This window comes from Sapajus apella, unplaced genomic scaffold, assembly GCF_009761245.1.
Source record: "Sapajus apella isolate SASKATOON/1434 unplaced genomic scaffold, GSC_monkey_1.0 scaffold10, whole genome shotgun sequence".
In the NCBI taxonomy this organism is placed as follows: Eukaryota; Metazoa; Chordata; class Mammalia; order Primates; family Cebidae; genus Sapajus; species Sapajus apella.
The window spans coordinates 33,438,630-33,457,927 of record NW_022436950.1 but is presented as its reverse complement, the minus strand read 5'-3'; the positions used below and the strand labels follow the sequence as shown (position 1 = coordinate 33,457,927).

Genomic DNA, 19,298 nt, shown 5'->3' with positions numbered 1-19,298 from the left:
GGCCTCACGGGATGTTGTATTGGACCACGCTCCTCCAGTGCTCTGGGCATTAACATGAGAGCAACCTCCAGGGGCCCTTGCTGATGCTTTAGTTCCTCGGTTTTGGTATGAACCAAGAAGCAAGTAATGGGGGGATGTGTCTTCTCTGGGATCCCTTGATGGAAGTGTTCAGTGGCTGGTATCTTTATAGCTGCTTCCTTCTACCTCACTGGATAACTACAGTAAAGTAAGCAAGTAACATGGCATTAGATAGTGTAGGAACTATTGTTAACCAAAAGGCGCATCGTAAGTAAATATTAATACTAAGTAAGGCCGATAATAATAATCATTGTGATTGTTGCAGTGATTATTATGATTGTCAGGAATGAGACAAAGAAGACTAGGTAAAGGGTACTAGGCCAGGTCAGCTTCAGAATCCTCCAGTGTGCGTTCCCCCAACTGTGTGCTCTTTTATTTATGGATTGGCCGTGTGAAGTCTGATTATAGTATTACGTCAATAGCTTTATATCATGAAAGTGATAGAAAACAAGCAAAGCTGATATTGGACAAAGTTTTGGCTGCCTAGCTTATTCGTTGATGGGCTTGAGGGAACAGAACCTTTACTCTAGGCTTGAAAACAAGCTCAAGTCTTGTTTTTAAGCCTAGAGTAATTGTTTTAAAAACAAGATTATGGTCACTCATGCCTGTAATCCCAACACTTTGGGAGGCTGAGGCAGGTGGATCACCTGAGGTCGGGAGTTCAAGACCAGCCTGACCAACATGGAGAAACCCCATCTCTACTGAAAATACAAAATTAGCCGAGCATGGCATGCCCGTAATCCCAGCTACTTGGGAGGCTGAGGCAGGAGAATCGCTTGAACCCAGGAGGTAGAGGTTGTGGTGAGCCAAGATTACGCCATTGCACTCCAGCCTGGGCAACAAGAGCAAAACTCCATTTCAAAAGAAACAAGTTCAAGTGGGAGAAAGTCAAGAATTCTAATGTTATGAAATATTCAGATTTTACAAATGGTGGTTGGCTATTCCTTCAAATATAAGTGGTAAAATTGTGAATGCCTCATTGGGGCGGTTTTGATTGGGCCATTGAAGAAATTCCATTAGAGTGGGAGACCCGAGCTGTGATTCACTGTGGATGTGCACACAAGAAGATTAAGTGAAGTGTGGGTGGGTATGGTGGGAGGATTGTTGCAGAGAAATCAGAGGAAATAATTGATGAGTGAACTTACTTATGATGGGCTTGATTTTTGACAGTGAGCAAGTGGTGACTGAACTGAAAAGCAACTCTCTGAGTTCAAAAGATCAGGTAGGACCGATGGCAGCAAATAATGCACTGAATTGCTGTTAGATTGAACTGCCTTCAGAAAGAGGTTGCTGTGGCTTGGCTGGGGCACAGACACTGCAAATCCAGAGACAGAACTTCTTGGGCTCTGGACCATGATAGATAGTTAGAGATCAGGAGGAGCTTGGCTAAGAGAAAGCCAACAGTCAACGAATAATCTCAGGTGGAAAAGAAAAGGATAAAGGCCCTTCTTTAAGGAAGGTAGGAAAATATCCCTGGCTTTCCAGAAAAAATAATAGCAGTAAGAAGCTTTCTTTAGCCTTTTTTTCTGGAAATCATGATTGGTTGAGTACCCCAGCAGCGTGTGGATTGATAATGAAGGGACAGAATGGCAAGACTGCCTCAATGAAAGCAAAACCTTCATGAAAGCTGGCATAGCAAAAAAAAACAACAGCTCTGGGTAGATCCCTGCAAGAACCAGGACTGAAACCTTCAATGTTCACAAAATAGTCTATTGCAAACCTTGAGAACATCCTGCTAAGTGTATCCAAAGTCAGTGTTTCCCTTAACTGGTTGCTAATTTGAGGACCTTAGCAGAGATGGGCTGACCTTGGAAGGCCAGCTGAGGACTGACTCATGTTTTAAGCATGGACTATACAAAGAGACTACACCTCTTACAGCACTAAATATTCTTTCAGATGGTTGTTCTAGTAGGAGGCCAAGATGCTAGCCAGGAGATATGCATGTTGGACAGATGGTGTGTTTGGCTTTGTGATAGCCAGGAGGATCAAGCTGGTGATTTATTTCAGGGTTTGGTTCAGTGTAGACGCAACTGATTCCATGCCTATTGGGCCAGTCGCAGTCACGTGTTCACTTGACACTTAAGCAGCTGAAGCCAGATGCGGCCGTAAATCGCCAGGTGAAATATCAAGAGACCCTTTCTAGAGACAGCGGCAGGTTAAAATGCTGAACGGCCCTGGCCTCGGCACTTCCTCTTCACCCTTTCAAACTCCTGTTGTGCGTTCCCAGGTGATTGTTTTCCCTGTATTGTTGGCAACAACAGATGCTGTGGGTCAAGGACCCAGAAGAATGCCTCCCAAATATGTCAGGTCCAGGAGGAGAGGGATTATATCTCTGGGACATTATTTCTTCATTCTCTTTCAGCAGCAGAACATATTTTCTTTCCATTGTCTTTTTTCTTGGAAGCCGTCCATTGCCAGCATCATAGCCATCAGCTACAAGAGCAAGAAGGCAGCTTCCAACAGGCAGGGCTGGTTCTTAGCCAGTCAGTTGTCATGTTCAGGCAACCTTTTGACAATCCAAAGGGCTTTTCCTTAAGGTTCAAGTAAATCAAAAAGTAGCTCCCCACCACACCAGCTCTTTTCACCATCAAGTAATCAGTAGCCACTGCATACTTAGAACCTCTTCTGTGTCTGGCAGTGGTGGGCCATAAACTGGGAGGTGCCAGAAGAACACAGTTCAGTTGCAGCACGTGTTTGATCTCAATATCTATGTGTGGGTGCCATGACTTAAAAGCCTGAAGCATTTATAATAGCTTGGAAGAGGGGTCAGTGGGAAAGCAACACTGCCCTAGAAAGGAGACATTTGAACCATGCCCTAGAAAGTAGACATTTGAAGGGGCAAGGGTTCCTCAGGACACAAAGACTGTAAGTCTTACTTCTTCACAAGTGAAAATGTCTCTAAGTTGACGAACAGAAGTTGGCTGTGCTCCATCAGGGATGGGAGGGGAAATGTCTCTAAATGACAGCAAGAAAACTTTAAACTGAACTTAAGAAGTTCCTGATGGTTTGGATTGTGACCCAGAAAACATACTGCAGACATGGCCTTTGGAAACTCCTTCTCTGGAGAATTTAAAGCAAAGGGTGGACAGCTGTTCTCGGATGCTTTTGGCATGGTTCCTCTGGGAGGTAGGACCGGCCTGCCCTAAGATCACTTGAGGTGCCACTCCTGCTTCAGGATCATGTAACATTTTATTTCATCTACTGTGGATCAACACAAAAGACCTGTGGTGAACAGTACAGGATGGAAAACTTGGGGCCAGCTGGTTTCTGGGGTTAGAGAGGAGAAGGGGAACCAGTCTTAGTGCAGAGAACATCTTTACTGCCCTCATGCCAAACATACTTCTTTCTGAGTCTTGGGATGGCCTTCCTGGGTTATTGGTGGTCTTTCTATCCTTTTTCTTTCCAAGTAAAATAAAGGCAAGCACAGGAGGCAGCGTGTAGAGTGATATTAATAGTAATAATAACTTTCCTGAGCTCCTACTGTGTCCTTGTTACTGTGCAAAGCACTTCACCTAGCTCATGCCATTTACCCTTCCCACAGCTCGATGCAGTAACACTGTCTTTGCATCCATTTTACAGATGGAAAGGTTGAGGCTTTAAAAGGCTAGTGAGTTAGGCCGGGAGTCCATCCCAGATGAGAAGCCATGCTCTGGCAGGTTTACTCAGTCCAATCAGGGTTCAGATCCTACATCACTTCAATTCTCCAAGCCCCAGTTTCTTTTTGGTGAAAATGGAGAAAATGGTATTTATTTTGCAAGACTAGATTTCACAGGGAAGGTGACATTAGGTGAGGTAGGTAAAGCCTGTATGCCAACTCTCAGGAGCAGCAGGTGTTCAGCGAGTTATTTTCTTTCCCCCTGCTCTTCCTCTCCCTTCTGTGGGCTTCTCCTGGTCTGAGTCAATTCTTTCATGATGTCCCTGGTTCTAATCAGGCCTCTCTCAGTGACAGGGGCTTTGCAGGCTCAGCGTCTCTCTGACTGATGTCTACTGCTAATTCCTTAAATTTACATATCATCTTTCTTCCCTGGAGCTCATAGCACTTAACAGACAAGTGGGGCACAAATGATTTAACGAAGTGAAATCCAGAGGCCTGCTCGTCTGGAGATTCTGCAAACTAGTGGATTAGCTCAGATGTCAGCACTGAATTATGATCCTTCAGCTGCTCGTGCTAAGCATGCCACTAGCATTAACTCCCTGGTCTTGCAATGGTCCCTTAAATCATGCATAGAGATTGTCATTTTATTGTGAGAGGGAGAAAGGAGAGGAGAAGGAAGAGGAGGGCAGGGGGGCTACCTGGGGGTTACTGGAAGGGGCAGACCATGAAACCTTTGACCTGGCTGTGCCTGGAATTTTACTAACAGGGTGGATGCATAGAACAGACCCAAATACAGTCCATTCAGCACAGTTCTTCCCGCCTCCACACACATTTTCCTCACCAAATTCTAACCATGATGCCATGATTTCCCTGTCATTTAAGAATGTAAATTCACACAAGTGGCAGTATTTCTGCCAAGCAATTTTCAGGCAGCAAGTGGGTCTTATTTGCGAAACTGTGAAGGAAGAAGGCTGAATAATAAATCTCTAAAATCTGGTTTCCTTTATATGTAAGGTGGCAACAGTAAGGGCTTGGAGATTAGCGGGAGCTTGGGAGCATTTGAGGGGTTCTCGCTGGTGTCTCAATACACTGGGTGCTTCCACAAGCCACCTTGTCATTACTGGTGCACCTCACCTTTGAAAGGGGCTGTTGGCCTGGGAGGGTGGAGGGAATTGTGAAGGGATTATATCTGAGGGATTATGAGAAGCTAGCTGATTCTCCCATCCTTATTTGCAATGGATAGCCTCATATCATTCTTTAACCATGTATTTGTCATTCTTCATTCATTCATTCATAGAAACAAAATTTTCTTGAGGAGTGGCATATATATAGCACTATCTAGGGGTAGAGAGAAGCAGCAATATTAAACCTGATTTACAATAGGTTACAATAGGTAAGACCAGGATTTACAATATAACTGGGGTGATAAACAAAGACACACCGAAAAAACAGCTAAATTATGATGCCAGGCAGTGAGTGATTACCTACTGAAATCCATGGAAAATGGCCTGAAGTTCTTTTAAAAACAAGGTAAAGTCAGCAGTACAGTCAGTAAATGCTAGAGTTGTTGAGAAAAGAAGGGGATTAATGTTGTGTGTGCCAGAATAGTTAGGAGAAGAGCTAGCAAAAGACACAGGATAGGCGGAGTGGTTGGGGGAGTGGAAAATTACAGCTAAGAGGAGCGGATGCAGCAACGGGCCCAGTAGGAAAGCCAGTTTGCCTCAAACAGAGTGTGATTGATTGCAAGGACTTGGGGCAAGCTACCTGCAGAGCAGCTGAAATAAAGAACTTATTGCATGAAGCTGGAAAACCTGCAGTCAGGTCTGGGCTCTGTCATTGAAGTCGCCTCCCTACCTTGGAAAAATCACATTAACCTTTCTGAGCCTGATTCTTCATCATGTGCAAGGTAAGGTTAGTAAGTCCCAGCTCACAAGAATATAGAAAGGATGAAATGAAATACTGCTTGTAAATGTGCTTGTAACAGGTAAAGCATTATGCAAGAATGAGCTTTAATTATTATCATTAACAGCAGCAGTAATAAGATCTGATAGGGAAAGCATAGGTTTAGAAGATCTTTGAAGGTCTGATTTGGCATTAGTGTATCCTCCCTCAGCAGACACCAACATTAATTCTCTTCTGTAGACAGCTGCCTTTTAGTTATCTGTGCTGATTTTGGCCTTGCAGATGTCACACCTTATGGGGTATGTAGACAGACATAGCTTTGGATGGTTGAGGAAGCACAAACTGGGTTCCCACATATGCATAGTAAACTAGTCTCATTTGACTTCAGGGGAGCATAGCTTCTAAAGCACTAATCCCAGAAAGTCTAACAGGAAGGGGCTTAGGGGATCAGGGAGGCAGGCAAGGCAGCTGGGGAGCCAAGGAGGAAGGAACTGTTTCTGGGCCACTGATGGGAGGTCCAGCACAGGCTGCTCTCACCTAGAAAGGTGATGTCAGCAGGATTAACAACAGCAAAGCAGCGGTCCAGGGACTATTGCATTGATTCAAGACTCGAATCCTTGCCCATCTACCCTGACAAGTCCAGGATGTTCATAGTCCCCGTGGAGTAAGAAAGCTCTGTGCACCTGTCTCAAGTTAACATGACCTCACACTAATGTGATCCTAAGGCATCTGACATGCCCACATTCCATGCTGTGTATGTGGTAGAAAAGTGACCCTGCCATCTTGCAGAAGTATTCAGCATAAGATGCCCCTATGTTTCAGGGCCAAAAAGAGGTACTGAGATTTCCTCACCAAATGCCACCTTGTTCTCTGTACAAGTGGCCAGAACAGTCCTGTACAAGTTGGATTTGAAGGTGCAGGTCCCCACACCTGTGTCTGCAAGGCATGTGGTCTGCCAACAGCAAGAAGAACTCGGTCTTCCACATGAGTATCTGATGAATTTGAAACCAATCAGCCAAAAAGATCATTTTCCAAACATTTGGATTGGTAAACCCTTAATTTCCTAAAACACATATATTCTCTGCTAAATACATAGCCTTTGTTAATAATAATGACAGCACCTTTATCATTGAAGCCATATGTGCCTGGCTGTCTGAGAAAGGCCAGGTTCAAGTCTGCCTGAATCACCCCTTTCAGCTCCCACCCTCTGTTCTGCTTGAAGGTGACACTGGGCTTCTGAGTCACAGTCACTAGAGCCCAGGCATCATCTAGCAGCACTGATGGAGACAGAAGGTTTTAAATGTCTGCCATTTGGACAGCGCCCAGCCAAGATGGCCAGGGCTAGAAGCATCAACCACCTGGTCATAGTCACCCTCCAACCTAGCAGCCACCTCACCCCCTATAATCTGTCCCCTTGTAATGCAGTTCATCAGATTGCACTAGCCCTTTGGGTGAGCTAGTGGTGAATAAGATGTGGATCTGACCTCTTGGAATCTAGAGGGAGAAGAAGGGCACACACATACCACCAACCAACCAACCAAGACGTAAGGTGACCTTGCCAGGTGCTCCATGTGAAAGAGATGGAAAGGAAATGATACTGAGAAATAGGCAGGAGGGACCGATTTAACTTAGAGGCTCAAGAAAGGGCTTCAAGAAGACACAGCATTTGAATCAAGGCTCTAAAGAAGCCTTAAGAAAGGGACACAGAGCCTCGGGAACAAGGACATGAATAAACCAAAAGACACTGAAACTCCAGTCCCAACTAGCCCCTGGAGAGAGCACAGCAGCACACTGGTGTCTTTCCCAAGTGTTTATCGAGAACCTCTGTTTGGGTTTGTTTTACCCCAGATGACAGGAATTTCTTGCGGCTGCAGAGTGACAGCCAGAGAGAGGGCCAGTATGCGCGGCTCATCAGCCCCCCAGTCCACCTGCCCCAGAGCCCGGTGTGCATGGAGTTCCAGTACCAGGCCACGGGCGGCCGCGGGGTGGCGCTGCAGGTGGTGCGGGAAGCCAGCCAGGAGAGCAAGCTGCTGTGGGTCATCCGCGAGGACCAGGGCGGCGAGTGGAAGCACGGGAGGATCATCCTGCCCAGCTACGACATGGAGTACCAGGTGGGGTGAGCCAGAGGGGAATCTTGTGATCCGTATTTCAGTATTTCAAAGGGCCGAGCCCATTCATCATTAGGGAACGTGGTTAAGCGCTACTGTTTTCATTGTGTTTCTCGCGTTGCCATGGCAACTGAATGACACTCTTATTTGTTATTCAGAATATGCCTATCTCTACACCCAGACTTGGTTCTTTGTTCCTCCTGTTGCCTTTTATATTGCTGAAATCTTCAACAAATGTTTCTCCTCTCCATTTTATTTTAGATTGCTATCAGGTAGGCTGACAAAGGGACACAGAAGCCAGGGAAACAAACACAAACCCTCCACACACAAGGAAAGAGGCCTGTGGAGCCCCTTCAGATCTGGGGAGGAAACAGGATAATCTCCCAGACCTGTCCCAGGGAGCGTGAACACAGGAAGGGGAGCGGGTGCTGTTCGTGCTCAGTGGCCGGCAGACGTGAGAGGCTCCCAAATGAGTGCTCTCTCTCTCTCTCTCTCACCAGCTCCAGGGATGGAGTTCTGTTATCTCTGCCCCACAGAGCAGGAGACTGAGGCACAGATGGGTACATTCAGCTGTGGCTGCAACTTGGGTAGGAGTAGACACACTGTGGAAGAGGTGACTGAGAACCAGCCAAAGCATTAACCTTCTCCTTCCCAGACGAGGAGCAGCAACAGATGGCTGGTGAGGCAGCCAACTGCTCACCCAGCTTGCCAGAGGACATGTGCTAGTTAGCAGAGAGGAACCCGGGGAGGGTGAGCATGAGGAATGACTGAAGACCACAGAGCTGAGGGGCTTCTGTGCAAAGCCTGCAGTCCCTGTCTCTTGAGGCAGCAAGGCGTCCTGAGACCCTCCAATCTGGGTTCCCACTTACTCACCTGAGTGCATTGTATTGTAACTACCTGTTTGCATTTGTGTCTCAACCAGTAGATGGATGAGCTTCTCTGGACAGAGAACTTGTCTTAACAGGTTTTGTTACTATCCTTGTGTCCAGCGCATGGTAGGTGCTCAGTAAACAGCTGGTGAAAAAACAAATTATTTTCCTACTAGTTGTAATAATGAAGCTGTAAGGCAACTTAGAATAGGGAGCATAAATCCAAGCCTATGTGCTGTATTTCTCACATTACCCCCACTTATTTGTGTCTTCTGAGTTTCCAATACCTGCATTGGGCATTTGAAAGATTTATGAGACAGGAACCTCGAAAATAGCAAAGGAAATTTCAACCCCTCTTTCAATATTCTCTGACTATGGTCCTTTTAATCAATACATTCTAGTTACTGGACAACAATATCAACCCGCTTGTTATATTTTCTTATTCCCTCAAATATGCATTTGATTTGAACAAACTCATTTTAAATTAAGATTTCAAGAGCTGTAGCCATGTGGTCAACAGATGTGTACCAGGTGCAATACACACACACACACATACACACTTTAAGCTGCAGCTAACAGAAAATTGGAAATCTTTGCACTGTTTGGACTAGGAGACTCAGTTAACCATGGCTCTTATTCTTCCGGCTTCTAGATTGTGTTCGAGGGAGTGATAGGGAAAGGACGATCAGGAGAGATTGCCATTGATGACATTCGGATAAGCACTGATGTCCCACTGGAGAGCTGCATGGGTACGTGAATATCTGTGTCTTCGTGGCTCTTTCAAATAAGACGCCAAGGGCTGGGATAAGCAAAAGGAGGCAGCACACTATCTTCAAATGCGGTCATTACTGAGTGGGTGGGGCAGCAACAGTCTATGCAGGAGGTAAGGTGTGGGTATAGTTGTGTCTTGGGCTGGGTTCAGGGTGGGAGGGGTGTGAGATGAGGGGAAGGCTTATATCCCTATTCCCAATCAGAAATGGACATGCACTAAGTACATGGAGGTTCAGGGTGCCAAGACCCCATCAGCAAACCCCAGCTTTTAGCAAAGAAAATGCTAGAGGACGAGAGCAACTGCCAGTCAAAATTATATGCTGGAAAGATTTGATGGATTTAATGGAAGCCTTCACTGGTGGGCAAAAATGGTGCATATGTTATATAAGAGTGATAACACAATTATCCAAGTAGTTCTTTTACATGAATGAATTGCAGAGCAAACTGTGGCATTTGAAGGTTTCAGATTTTTCTTTAAAACGAGTAGCTCTAATGCCCAGGATCCCAAAGTTGTTGTAGGATAGACGTTGTAGGTATAGTCCAGGTGACAGTCACGAGAAGGATGTCATAACTGTCATCTTGGTCAAAAGTACCTGAACAGCCAGCCCACCTGAGATGCACCCATTTTCTTCAGGGTCTCCTGCTTCAGAGGAGGTCACCTGAAGTGCACGCTGACTGTGTCCCTTCAGGGCCATGGACATTCCCCTAACCAAGAGGGGAACCCTGAGAAGGAATGGGGACTGCTTTCAGTCAGCAGAGTGGCTGCAGTAACTCACCAACTGCTTTTCTTGGCACACGAGTCTGGGTGTGTGTGTGCTTGATGATGTCAGAAGCACCTGGGACCACCCCAGTCCCTTTGGGCAACTCTCAGGCCCCCGGCATCTAAAAGTAAGCCAGCCTCTGAGAAAGTAATCAGCAGTAAGTGACTGATTACAATGCTTTAGGGACCCATTTCTCTATGAAGGACTTTTTGTTCCAAAGCAACTTTGAGAATCCCCTCCCCACCACCACCCCATGATGATGATGTGTTAGACCCAGCCTAGGACACGTGGAAGATGTGGGCACTTTCCATGGAGAGGTACAAAAAAACTCAGTGCAGTCATCCCCGTCATCATATGCAACCAATTATTCAACCTGTGTTCACCTATTTATTCCCTTTAACTAAGTCCAATTTTTTGTCTATTTTTTTCAGAGCCCATCTCAGCTTTTGCAGGTGAGAATTTTAAAGGTAAAAGAAAATATTTTTTTGCATGCCTTTTCCTTCCCCCATGTGATGTGAATTTGGTGGGGGAAATCAACCTCTAAATTTGTCAAATCTTCAGAGAAAAGAGACGCCACACCTTCCTGCCACTAGATGGCACTAGCAACAGCTGTAGCTGTGGGGAAGGGGATTAAGATCCTCACTGCCTCTTGTTTAATTAAAGTTTAGAAACCTATTAATAGAGACAAATAGGTTACAGATGGACCTTTCAGCCTTGCATTGTCCAACGTGGAGCAATGAGGCTGAAAATGCAGGAGTGGTGAGGAAGGAGGAACTGTGGGAATACTGAACCCAAAAAAATCAGTATAAATTCAAAGTGAACTGAGGTGACAGTGATTTGTTTTAGCCTGAAGATGGCTTCTTTCCAGTTCCAAGGTACTAAGGCAGCAGTCTCAGTTAACCCTCAGTGAGGGACAGTGGCAGGCAGCTTGTGAGGGAAGGAACTTAGGGAAGAGACACAGGAGTGGTGGCCTGAGGAGGAAGAGTTGCCAGATTTAGGACCGGGTATCCAGTCAAGGGAATAAGGAGGTACATTCCATGACTGGGGCTAGAGGACTTTAAATGCAGTACTGGAAATCAGAAAGGATGTCTTCTCCCCAAGAAAGCAAAGAGAGAGCAGAGCAAAGTAAGAAGAATTGGGGATGCTTGCCTCACCCAGCTTTAAAAAAAAAAAAAGGCCTCCATCCAACCTTGGGTGATGGCAATGTCATTTGAGCTTTATAATGCAGCCGGTTGTACATTTTGCCCTCTTTGCAATCCTATTAGCTGACACTGCTGAAGTTTCCATACTGGTTTCTAATGCCAAACATTTAGGAGTCCCTCTAAATACTTCACTGCGGTTGGCCTGAGTGTAAAAGCAAACACGGAAACACTCATCCTCACCAAGTGATGGGGGCTCTTCATGACCTGTTTGATGCCAGCAATTGTGAGGATGGCTGTGCCCTGTTTTAACTGGCTGGGCTTAACCCTACAAGTGGCAGCATTGCAGAGATAAGGGCAGACATTTTTATATCTGACGTCTAGACTCGTTATCTTCACTCTCATTAATCTGTCCAGCTCCGGGCTAGAGAGAGATGAATTCCTGGTTTGCCACCTAGATGTGCTCCCTGACTCCAAATCATCCCACCCAATTTGCCACTCATCAGCTCTAAGACAGCCAGTGAGGAACAAAGCTGCAGACGCCAGGGGAATGGCAAACCGACCTAGAGGACATTTCCTTTCTTGCCCTTCCTTGAGTCCCTGAACCCCTTGCCCACTCCCTGCCCCACAATTCTAAAAGTATTAAGAGTATTCATGTACATACACTGCTGCTATCTGGGGGTGAGATTTACGTTCATGTAAATCCAAAGTATTGGAAAGAAAGCTGAGAGCCAAACCGAACGACTTGGATTACAGTTGAATTAGAGTTCTAACCTTCGGGACCCAAGGTAATGCTTACGTTGATGAAGTGAAATCTGTGGACGTTGTTTCACCTGACTGTCTTTGGGTTGTGGCGACTCACAGTTTCCAGAAAGGCTGGGTAAAGACGTGCCAGCAGCTGCTGCAGACTGTGCTGTGTGCACATCATGTCGGGTTGTGATTGACAAGTACACTGGCTAAGTGCTTCACTTTTGTAAGAGAATAACCAGACCAGGGCACGTGCGCTCTCCTTGAAGCTGTGCTCACCATGAGGCTTCACAGGCCCGTCATGCTCTCTCGTAAAAAATACATACATAAAATCTCATCTGAGCGGCAGTGCTCATTTAGCCAAAATAAACACAGAGCTTAGTGACTTGAAGGTAAGAATTTCCAGGGTGCTCCTGGTGGGCTGCTTTGAGGCTAAGCAAAGGCAGTGCACGAGTTGCACGGATTGGGCCATGGCTTTCGTCTTGGAGGATGGCAGGCATCTTTGGGAAGAAGAACCCAAGTCCCGAGGAGCAGAGGCGTGGCCGATGGACATAGTAAAGAGCAGAATCAGAATTGGGAATGGAGAATTTCATTCACCTCGGCACATTTTACATAGAGATCTGAATTGGTAGCCAGATGAACCTAGTGCCATGAGTCTCCCCTTTCTGGTTGAGACCCGTTTGACCCCAGCATGCAACTCTGTGCCTTGAGCAAACTTTTCTGTTTGAGAGAGGAGAGAGGACTGTGTGTTCCCTCTAACCCAGTGACTCATATACTGTTCTTCTTATGGTCAGGACAGCAAGAGTCATCTCTTGGTCAGGGCATAAAAGCAGTCTTTTAACTCAAAAACAATGGAAACGGAGAAATCTGGTTTGGGCAGGCAAGGCATGGAAAGCTGATGTTGAAACGCTACCAACCATAGACATTTACATTGTTAGTACGTTTTTTAAATTGGAGCGTTTATCTTTTCCCTTATAAATGAATCATGCAACAGGAAGTAATCTCATTCTTTAGGATCAAACAATGCATGGATAAATCTTTAGGGAAATACAATGAAAGTGGCCTTTGGACCTGTAGTTATTAGCTCGTCTTGATCTTTTGTATTTTGAAGTATCTTTCATTTTACATCTCTTACCGATTTCTTGCCATACAATATTTTTTTTTAATTCAGATCATCCTGTGATTTCTGCTTAGTGTATATAAACATACATTGTGTAGCAGGGTGTGAGTCAGTAATGAAGAAAAGCCTGGGAGGAAAAGAGGGCTGTGTTGAGAAGGGAGAAAGAGAAGAGAGAATGAATAAACTGTGTTGTCATGTGATTTTTTTTAAAAAGACCCTTTTTTGTGGTTGTTATGAGTCACATCTTAAACAATGTAGCCTGGGTATGCATTCTTCTCCTTTCTTTTCTTTTTTAAAGCAGTGGCTATAAACATGGTGCCGTCATGTATCTTTTCTAGGATTTGAGCTTTAGCAAACGAAAAACCGTGTGTATACAGGGGGAAAAAGAACCAAAACGTGGTGCAATTAAGGTGATGGATTATTTCCTCTCACCCAATACTTTCTTTTTTCAATAAAAGAAAAAAGAATAAAGAAGCCAGTTAAAAATATATAAAGCCCATAATCAGAGTTCTGGGGTTGTTGACCAGGTGGTTATTTTTAACAGCTCACCTTGGAGGCAAGAGCTTTTGTTTGTGTTAGCTGGGCTGTGGGCTTTGAGCGAAGCAGGGGCAGAGAGCCTGTCTGGTGCCCTACTTGTTAGAGACTCACGGAAATCCCAGCAGGGTGCACCTGTGGAAGGTGGTTGTCAGAGGGAAGGATTCGGAATGGCTGTCTTACGCTAGTGGATGCTAACAGGGACATCGGTGTCTCCTGTTTCGGCTGGGAATGTGGGGTTTATGACTCAGACCATTCCTGAGGTCCAGGGGCCCCATTTCTTGGGTTTCCCCAGGTGCCTTTCTGCAGTCCTCCACAGTTCTCATCCAGACAAAACCAGGAGACAGTGCATATCCACAGCTGTCTCTTGGGCATAGAGGGGAGCAGTATGAAGAGAGGCCCATTTCGAGGTCATGCTGATTGGCATTCGACTCCGTTCCTCCAGCTTTACATTCCGTTTCTTTGGGGCCAAGTGAGCAATCTCTGCATCTTGCACCCCCATCTCTCCTTTCCCATTCCCACCCTCACCCTCCATTGCCTGCCTTCCAAGGCTTTGTCCGGCAGGATAATGTCCCCTATCCCAGGGCCTGGCCTCAGATTTCCTTTCTCCTCGGACTCCCTTCCTCCCACACCTCCTTCTCCTGGAAGCCCTTCTGAGACGCAGAGAGGGTTAAATGGTGCTTTTGCACATGATCCTCTGATGCAAGGCAGAGAAGTATTCCTCACCCCGTCAGGGTTCCAGATAGGCAGCTGTAGTGTGTGAATACTCCTCCTTGCCCCACCCGCTTATGTCTCCAGCTGCCAGATGAAGGCTAGGTGTTGCTGAGCGAGAAAGCATGGAGATCAGATGTGTGAAGCGGGTAACTGCTTGGCTGCCATCCTTTCCTGGAGGACACGGGTGTGTTCTTTGTGTGGTTCGCTGGAGCACGCCGCCTCTCTTGCCATGGAGACCTGACACGTCCCCCCTCCCTCAGTTTACCACTCATTTAAACAACTGCCGAGGTCAGCTTATCTAGGGGTGGAAGAAAATGTTTTTCACCAACTTTTCTCTCCAAGAACACAAGGGACAAGACTTAGTTTACCGAAAGTAGCATAAGCACACCAAAGAGTATGAAGCGTCCGAGACTTCAGCCAGTCAGAAATCTGAATTCAGAGGCATTTAAAAATGCCTCTAGATGTGGGAGAAATCCACATGGTTTCTGCCGACTTACTGAAAACATTCCGGTGCCTCCTGCCACACCATGCTCAGAAGGCAGATGGAAAGAGTCGTTTCTCAGCGAGGCCTCTGTGCTTGCGCCTCTTTTTTCCAAACACATCAGAGGGCGTGAGCACATTCTTCTACTATCTTCTGTAAACTTCTCTAGAGGAGCCAACCTTTTTTTGTTTGTTTAATCTCACAAATTAAATAAACCTTTTATCTGAAATGTTCCTTCACCAGCACTTCATTTTTAACCTGTACAGAAAGGACTGTGCGGACGGGCCAGTCCTGAAACAATTCTGGCAAGCAATGAGCCTTTTTTTTGAAAGAAAGAGAGAAGGCTCACCCTTGGTGTCTTTCAAAACACTTCTTTTGGAAACCCAGGTGCCTCCTCCAGGTCCAGACAACATTTCATAAATGCAGCTATAGTAGATGCTTTCTCATTTCAGTGACTCGGTGAGAAACTGACTTGACTGAGACACACCAATCCTTAGACAGGTTCAGACAAAAATAGAGGGCAGAAAGGAAGAGGACTGCTTCCTCTTCCCTCCCTCCTTGGTTAGAGCAAGGAATCTGCAAACTTGTTCTGTAAAAGGCCATGTAGTAAGTACCTTGGGTTTTACCGGACATGCAGTCTCCGCTGCAAGGACTCAGCTCTGCCAATGCGGCATAAAAGCATCCATAAGCAATACGTAAACAAATGAGGGCAGCTGTGTTCCAACAAAACTTGATTTATGCAAGCAGGCAGTGGGCTGGATGTGGCCCACAGGCCAGAGTGAGCTGATCCCTGGGTTCGAGCACAGGCTGGGGTTTCGTCCACCGGGTTCCAGCCGTGACTCTGCCACTTGCTGGCAGTGTACAGCTCCTCAGAGGACCCTGGGCCATCTCTTGAGTTTCTCTGAGTGCTGCTCTGCTCTTCTCCACAGTTATCCTCCAGGTGAAACCAGGAGAAAATCACTTGTCCTCTGAAGCCCTCAGGTCTCCCATCAGAGGGTCACAGGAATAAACAAAATGATTCATGTGAAGCCCGTAGACCAATGGTCGACACATAGGAAATGTCCACTCACAGTTGCTGTTCTTACATACACGTTTCCCAATTGCATATTAATTCAGTAACCCTATTTGCAGCTAGGAATGGCAGGAACACCACCTCGTGTGTAATTGTTTGTCTTATTTTCTCCCATGAGTGGTTTCTCAAACTCTGTTGTTTCTCAAAATTCAAATTCTTGGTGTTTGCAATGCTTTTCTCTAGGGGGTTCAGAACTTTTACAGATGGGAGCCTGTGCAATCTTGCAAATATACTTGGAGTTGAGTTATTGACTATTTAAATATCTGTTTCTCATTATCTCACACAATGGGAAAACTTTGTAGAGAATTTGGGGTGGGAATTAATGAAAAATAGTTCAGGAGTTGAAAGCATTTTTCAGTTGAAAAAAGACACGTGAGTAAGCGGCAGAAATTAGATCAGTCAAAGGGAAAATTCAGGTCAGCAGATAACCAACTCCAGGCAAGGCTGAGTTCTCACCTACACTTTCACCCACCTATCCCAGGCTCCTTTAATGTCAAGCAATGGCTGGATCACCCCAGATGGCTCAAGGGGCAAGGGAAGCTAAATTTGCACAGCTCAGCAATTTGGGCATCTGGTGCAGGTGACACCTGCCTAAAGTGGGTGCCTCTTTCTAATTTCCCATAGAGGTGCCATATGGGCTAGCAGAATCTCTAGCACTTTCTGAAAATAACTTTCTAAGGAAGGACCAGTAGGTCATCAACATTTTCCAGGGAGTCTGAACATTGATCCAAATATATTCCTCTATCCCATCCGTCCATTTATCCATCCACCTATCCATTCATCTGTCCATCTGGCATTCACTGAATTGCTGCTGTTGCCTGGGAAGGTGCTTTGGGTAGGGATTTAACCCCTATTGATTGATCATTTTCCTTCTCTCTAGTTGGCAAACCACAGCCTCATTAGCATACAGCTCTCGGAGGCTAGAAAAGAGCCAGATTCTAAACCAGCACACTCCACCTGCCTTTGGAGATGAGTCTCTTTAGTTGGGGGCTAGGAGAAACTCCTAGCCCCCAACTGCAATCAACCAAGAATTGCTTGTAGGAGATCAGGAAAGGGTTGCTAGTTGTATCCTCTCTTTTCTAACACTATTTCTAACCTCTTGACATTAAAAGTGTGAATTCACGCAGTAATGTTTTTCATTTCTCCAAAGAAATGCCCAAAGAAGCTGTTTAAGGAGCCAGTAATAATGTCCTCCAAATAGCTCTGTCACTAAAGTTTTCTACATGTTGATAATGTCAGGGGAGAGAAGCACAGGTAGAAAAGGGGAAGAGGGTCTTACCTAAGGCGAAGTTTGTCTTTCAGAGTAGAGCAGGATTCTGAGGGCCTATGTCTGTGTCTCTGATTCTAAATATGTAATCCACGTATTAGGATTTCACCTTCCTCCAGCAGGCCCCCTAGAGTCTCTCCACTGTGCCCCAACGCTGTCTCTGTCGTGAGAAACACTGTAAGACGAGCAGTAAGGCTTTATCCTTCTCCAGCCCGAGCACTTTAAGCGTGGTTGGTGTATTTTGTGTTGGAAACCAGCATTTTGGCTGAAGGAAAGCAAACCTTTAAATGGAGACGGTGTAGTGATGGAGGGAACGTGGGTAGTTGTGGCCATATTCCGCTTGACAAAAATTTGTGTCCCACCTTTGTGGTCTGGTCAGGTACTTCAGAGGGAAAGCTAATCCCTGGGGATTTATCACCTTCCTTTTCTCGATGGGTGAGCTGCAGCCTCATTAGAGGACGGCCCTCCCTATGGAGCCACCTGAAAATCAGAGGCAAACTCGAGCACACCCTTTGGGGAGAGGAGGGATGTCTCTGAGAAACTCCGGGCACATCCCCAAACACTTTGCTGTTTCCTGTCCATTTCTGTGAGCTCACATTGAAAATCCAACAGCAGGATGGTTGCCAGGCAGCAGATCCTCTTGGTGACCTGAATAATGAGTTGACACCAGTTCACTGTGACTTGCAAGCTGGCCATTTCAAGGAGCCATTTCCAATGCCTTGCCTTCTCTTCCTTTCTGATTGTATGTATAATTTCCACCATGGCCACAAATATATGAGAGAGAGAGAGAGGCCTTTCTCAGCTATAGTAATGAAATTAGTAAAAGACAGAAGTCGTTTAGGGATAAAGACAAAGAGTGTAGGTAATAAGGTGGAAGAAGATGAAGATGTAGAAAGAAGCACTAAGGGGTTCCTGGGATTCTGGGGTCCTTTCTACCCCAGGGGATGTGGATGTGGCTGTCAAGATGTGTGCAGAGCAACACATCCCTGTCAAAGCTCTGCCAATGTTGTGGGACCTCTGGTCACCCAAAAGGTACCAATGAACCCCACCCTGGTGGAGGGGAATTCCTACAGCAGGAGAAAGCAGTGATTAAGAGCTAGGAAGTTCAGCAGGCTTTGAAATATTTCCAAGAAAAGTGTTCTCATTTTTCTATCATCACCTGTAGAAGACATTAGAAGGTCTGACTCACCTCTCACCTATTCCCCAAATCAAAGAGAGGAGTTCTGATGCTCAGGCTGCAGACATTAGAGAACACCGACTCAGAAATAGGAGTCTTAGCCTCAGTTCAGTGTTTGATTCACCAGGCATTTATTGAGTGCCTTCTTTGTGTAAACCCTTAGGTATGGATGAGGGCAAGTTCCTCATGATGAGAGTGAGTTCCTCTGCTTAAGGAGCTCTGAATCTCAGGGTGGGTAGTGGAAGGAGGCTTGAAAATATAAATGAGCCCCATCTGCATCTTGAACAGAGGGGGACCACCCTCTGCTCACAGAGTAGAGTAGGACCACCAATGCATGAAGGAGGCAGCAGCACTTCCCACCCCTGGCTCTCCTCCTGGGGCACTGCATGAGTAGAGGATGCATCTTTCTGGCTTAATGCAAGCAGCTAGGGAGGCATTTTTCATAGGAGAAGCATGCATCATTTTTCAGAAGTAAAGATCATGTCTGGTTTTGGCAAGCTCAAAAGCTCCTAGTCCCTTTCTGGGCCAGATTCTCATCTGATGTAAATCTTTGGGAGAATCAAGTTGTAACACTGCTTTGCATCAAGTGGGACTCCAGCCAGTCTTTCCCCAGAGTTACCCTGGGCTTAAATCTACTACATCATCTCCATGGCAACCAGCGGCGGCCAGTGAACGTGGTTGCCTTCTAAATACTCTGCCAGCCTCTCTTCCCTGCCCTGCCTTTTCCGTGATTAAGAATGATCTCCCTCTCTCTCCCTCACTCTCTCACTTACTCTCGCTCTCACATACCCTGTGTCATTTTGTGCCCACGTTTTTTGTTGCAACTTCCCTTGTCATCTGCTTTTAAAAATCCTCCATCCAATTAAAAAAAACGAGGATGAGTTAGTCATGACTTCACAGTGGTGACCGACCTGTTTAGGCAAGACGAGGCTAATTTCAATGGGTGCAGAAGCATTGGCAAGT

General features: G+C 45.9%; 1 protein-coding gene across 3 annotated transcripts in view; it reads left to right on the top strand.

Moving 5' to 3' along the window:
- Positions 1-19,298, top strand: part of NRP2 (neuropilin 2) — a 116,424-nt gene that overhangs the window by 75,125 nt on the left and 22,001 nt on the right. For all 3 annotated transcript variants that reach the window (XM_032278519.1, XM_032278521.1, XM_032278520.1), the window contains exons 13-15: positions 7,424-7,686; positions 9,205-9,301; positions 10,516-10,536. In XM_032278519.1, coding sequence (XP_032134410.1) covers positions 7,424-7,686; positions 9,205-9,301; positions 10,516-10,536 — 381 coding nt within the window. The remainder of the gene's footprint in view (positions 1-7,423; positions 7,687-9,204; positions 9,302-10,515; positions 10,537-19,298) is intronic.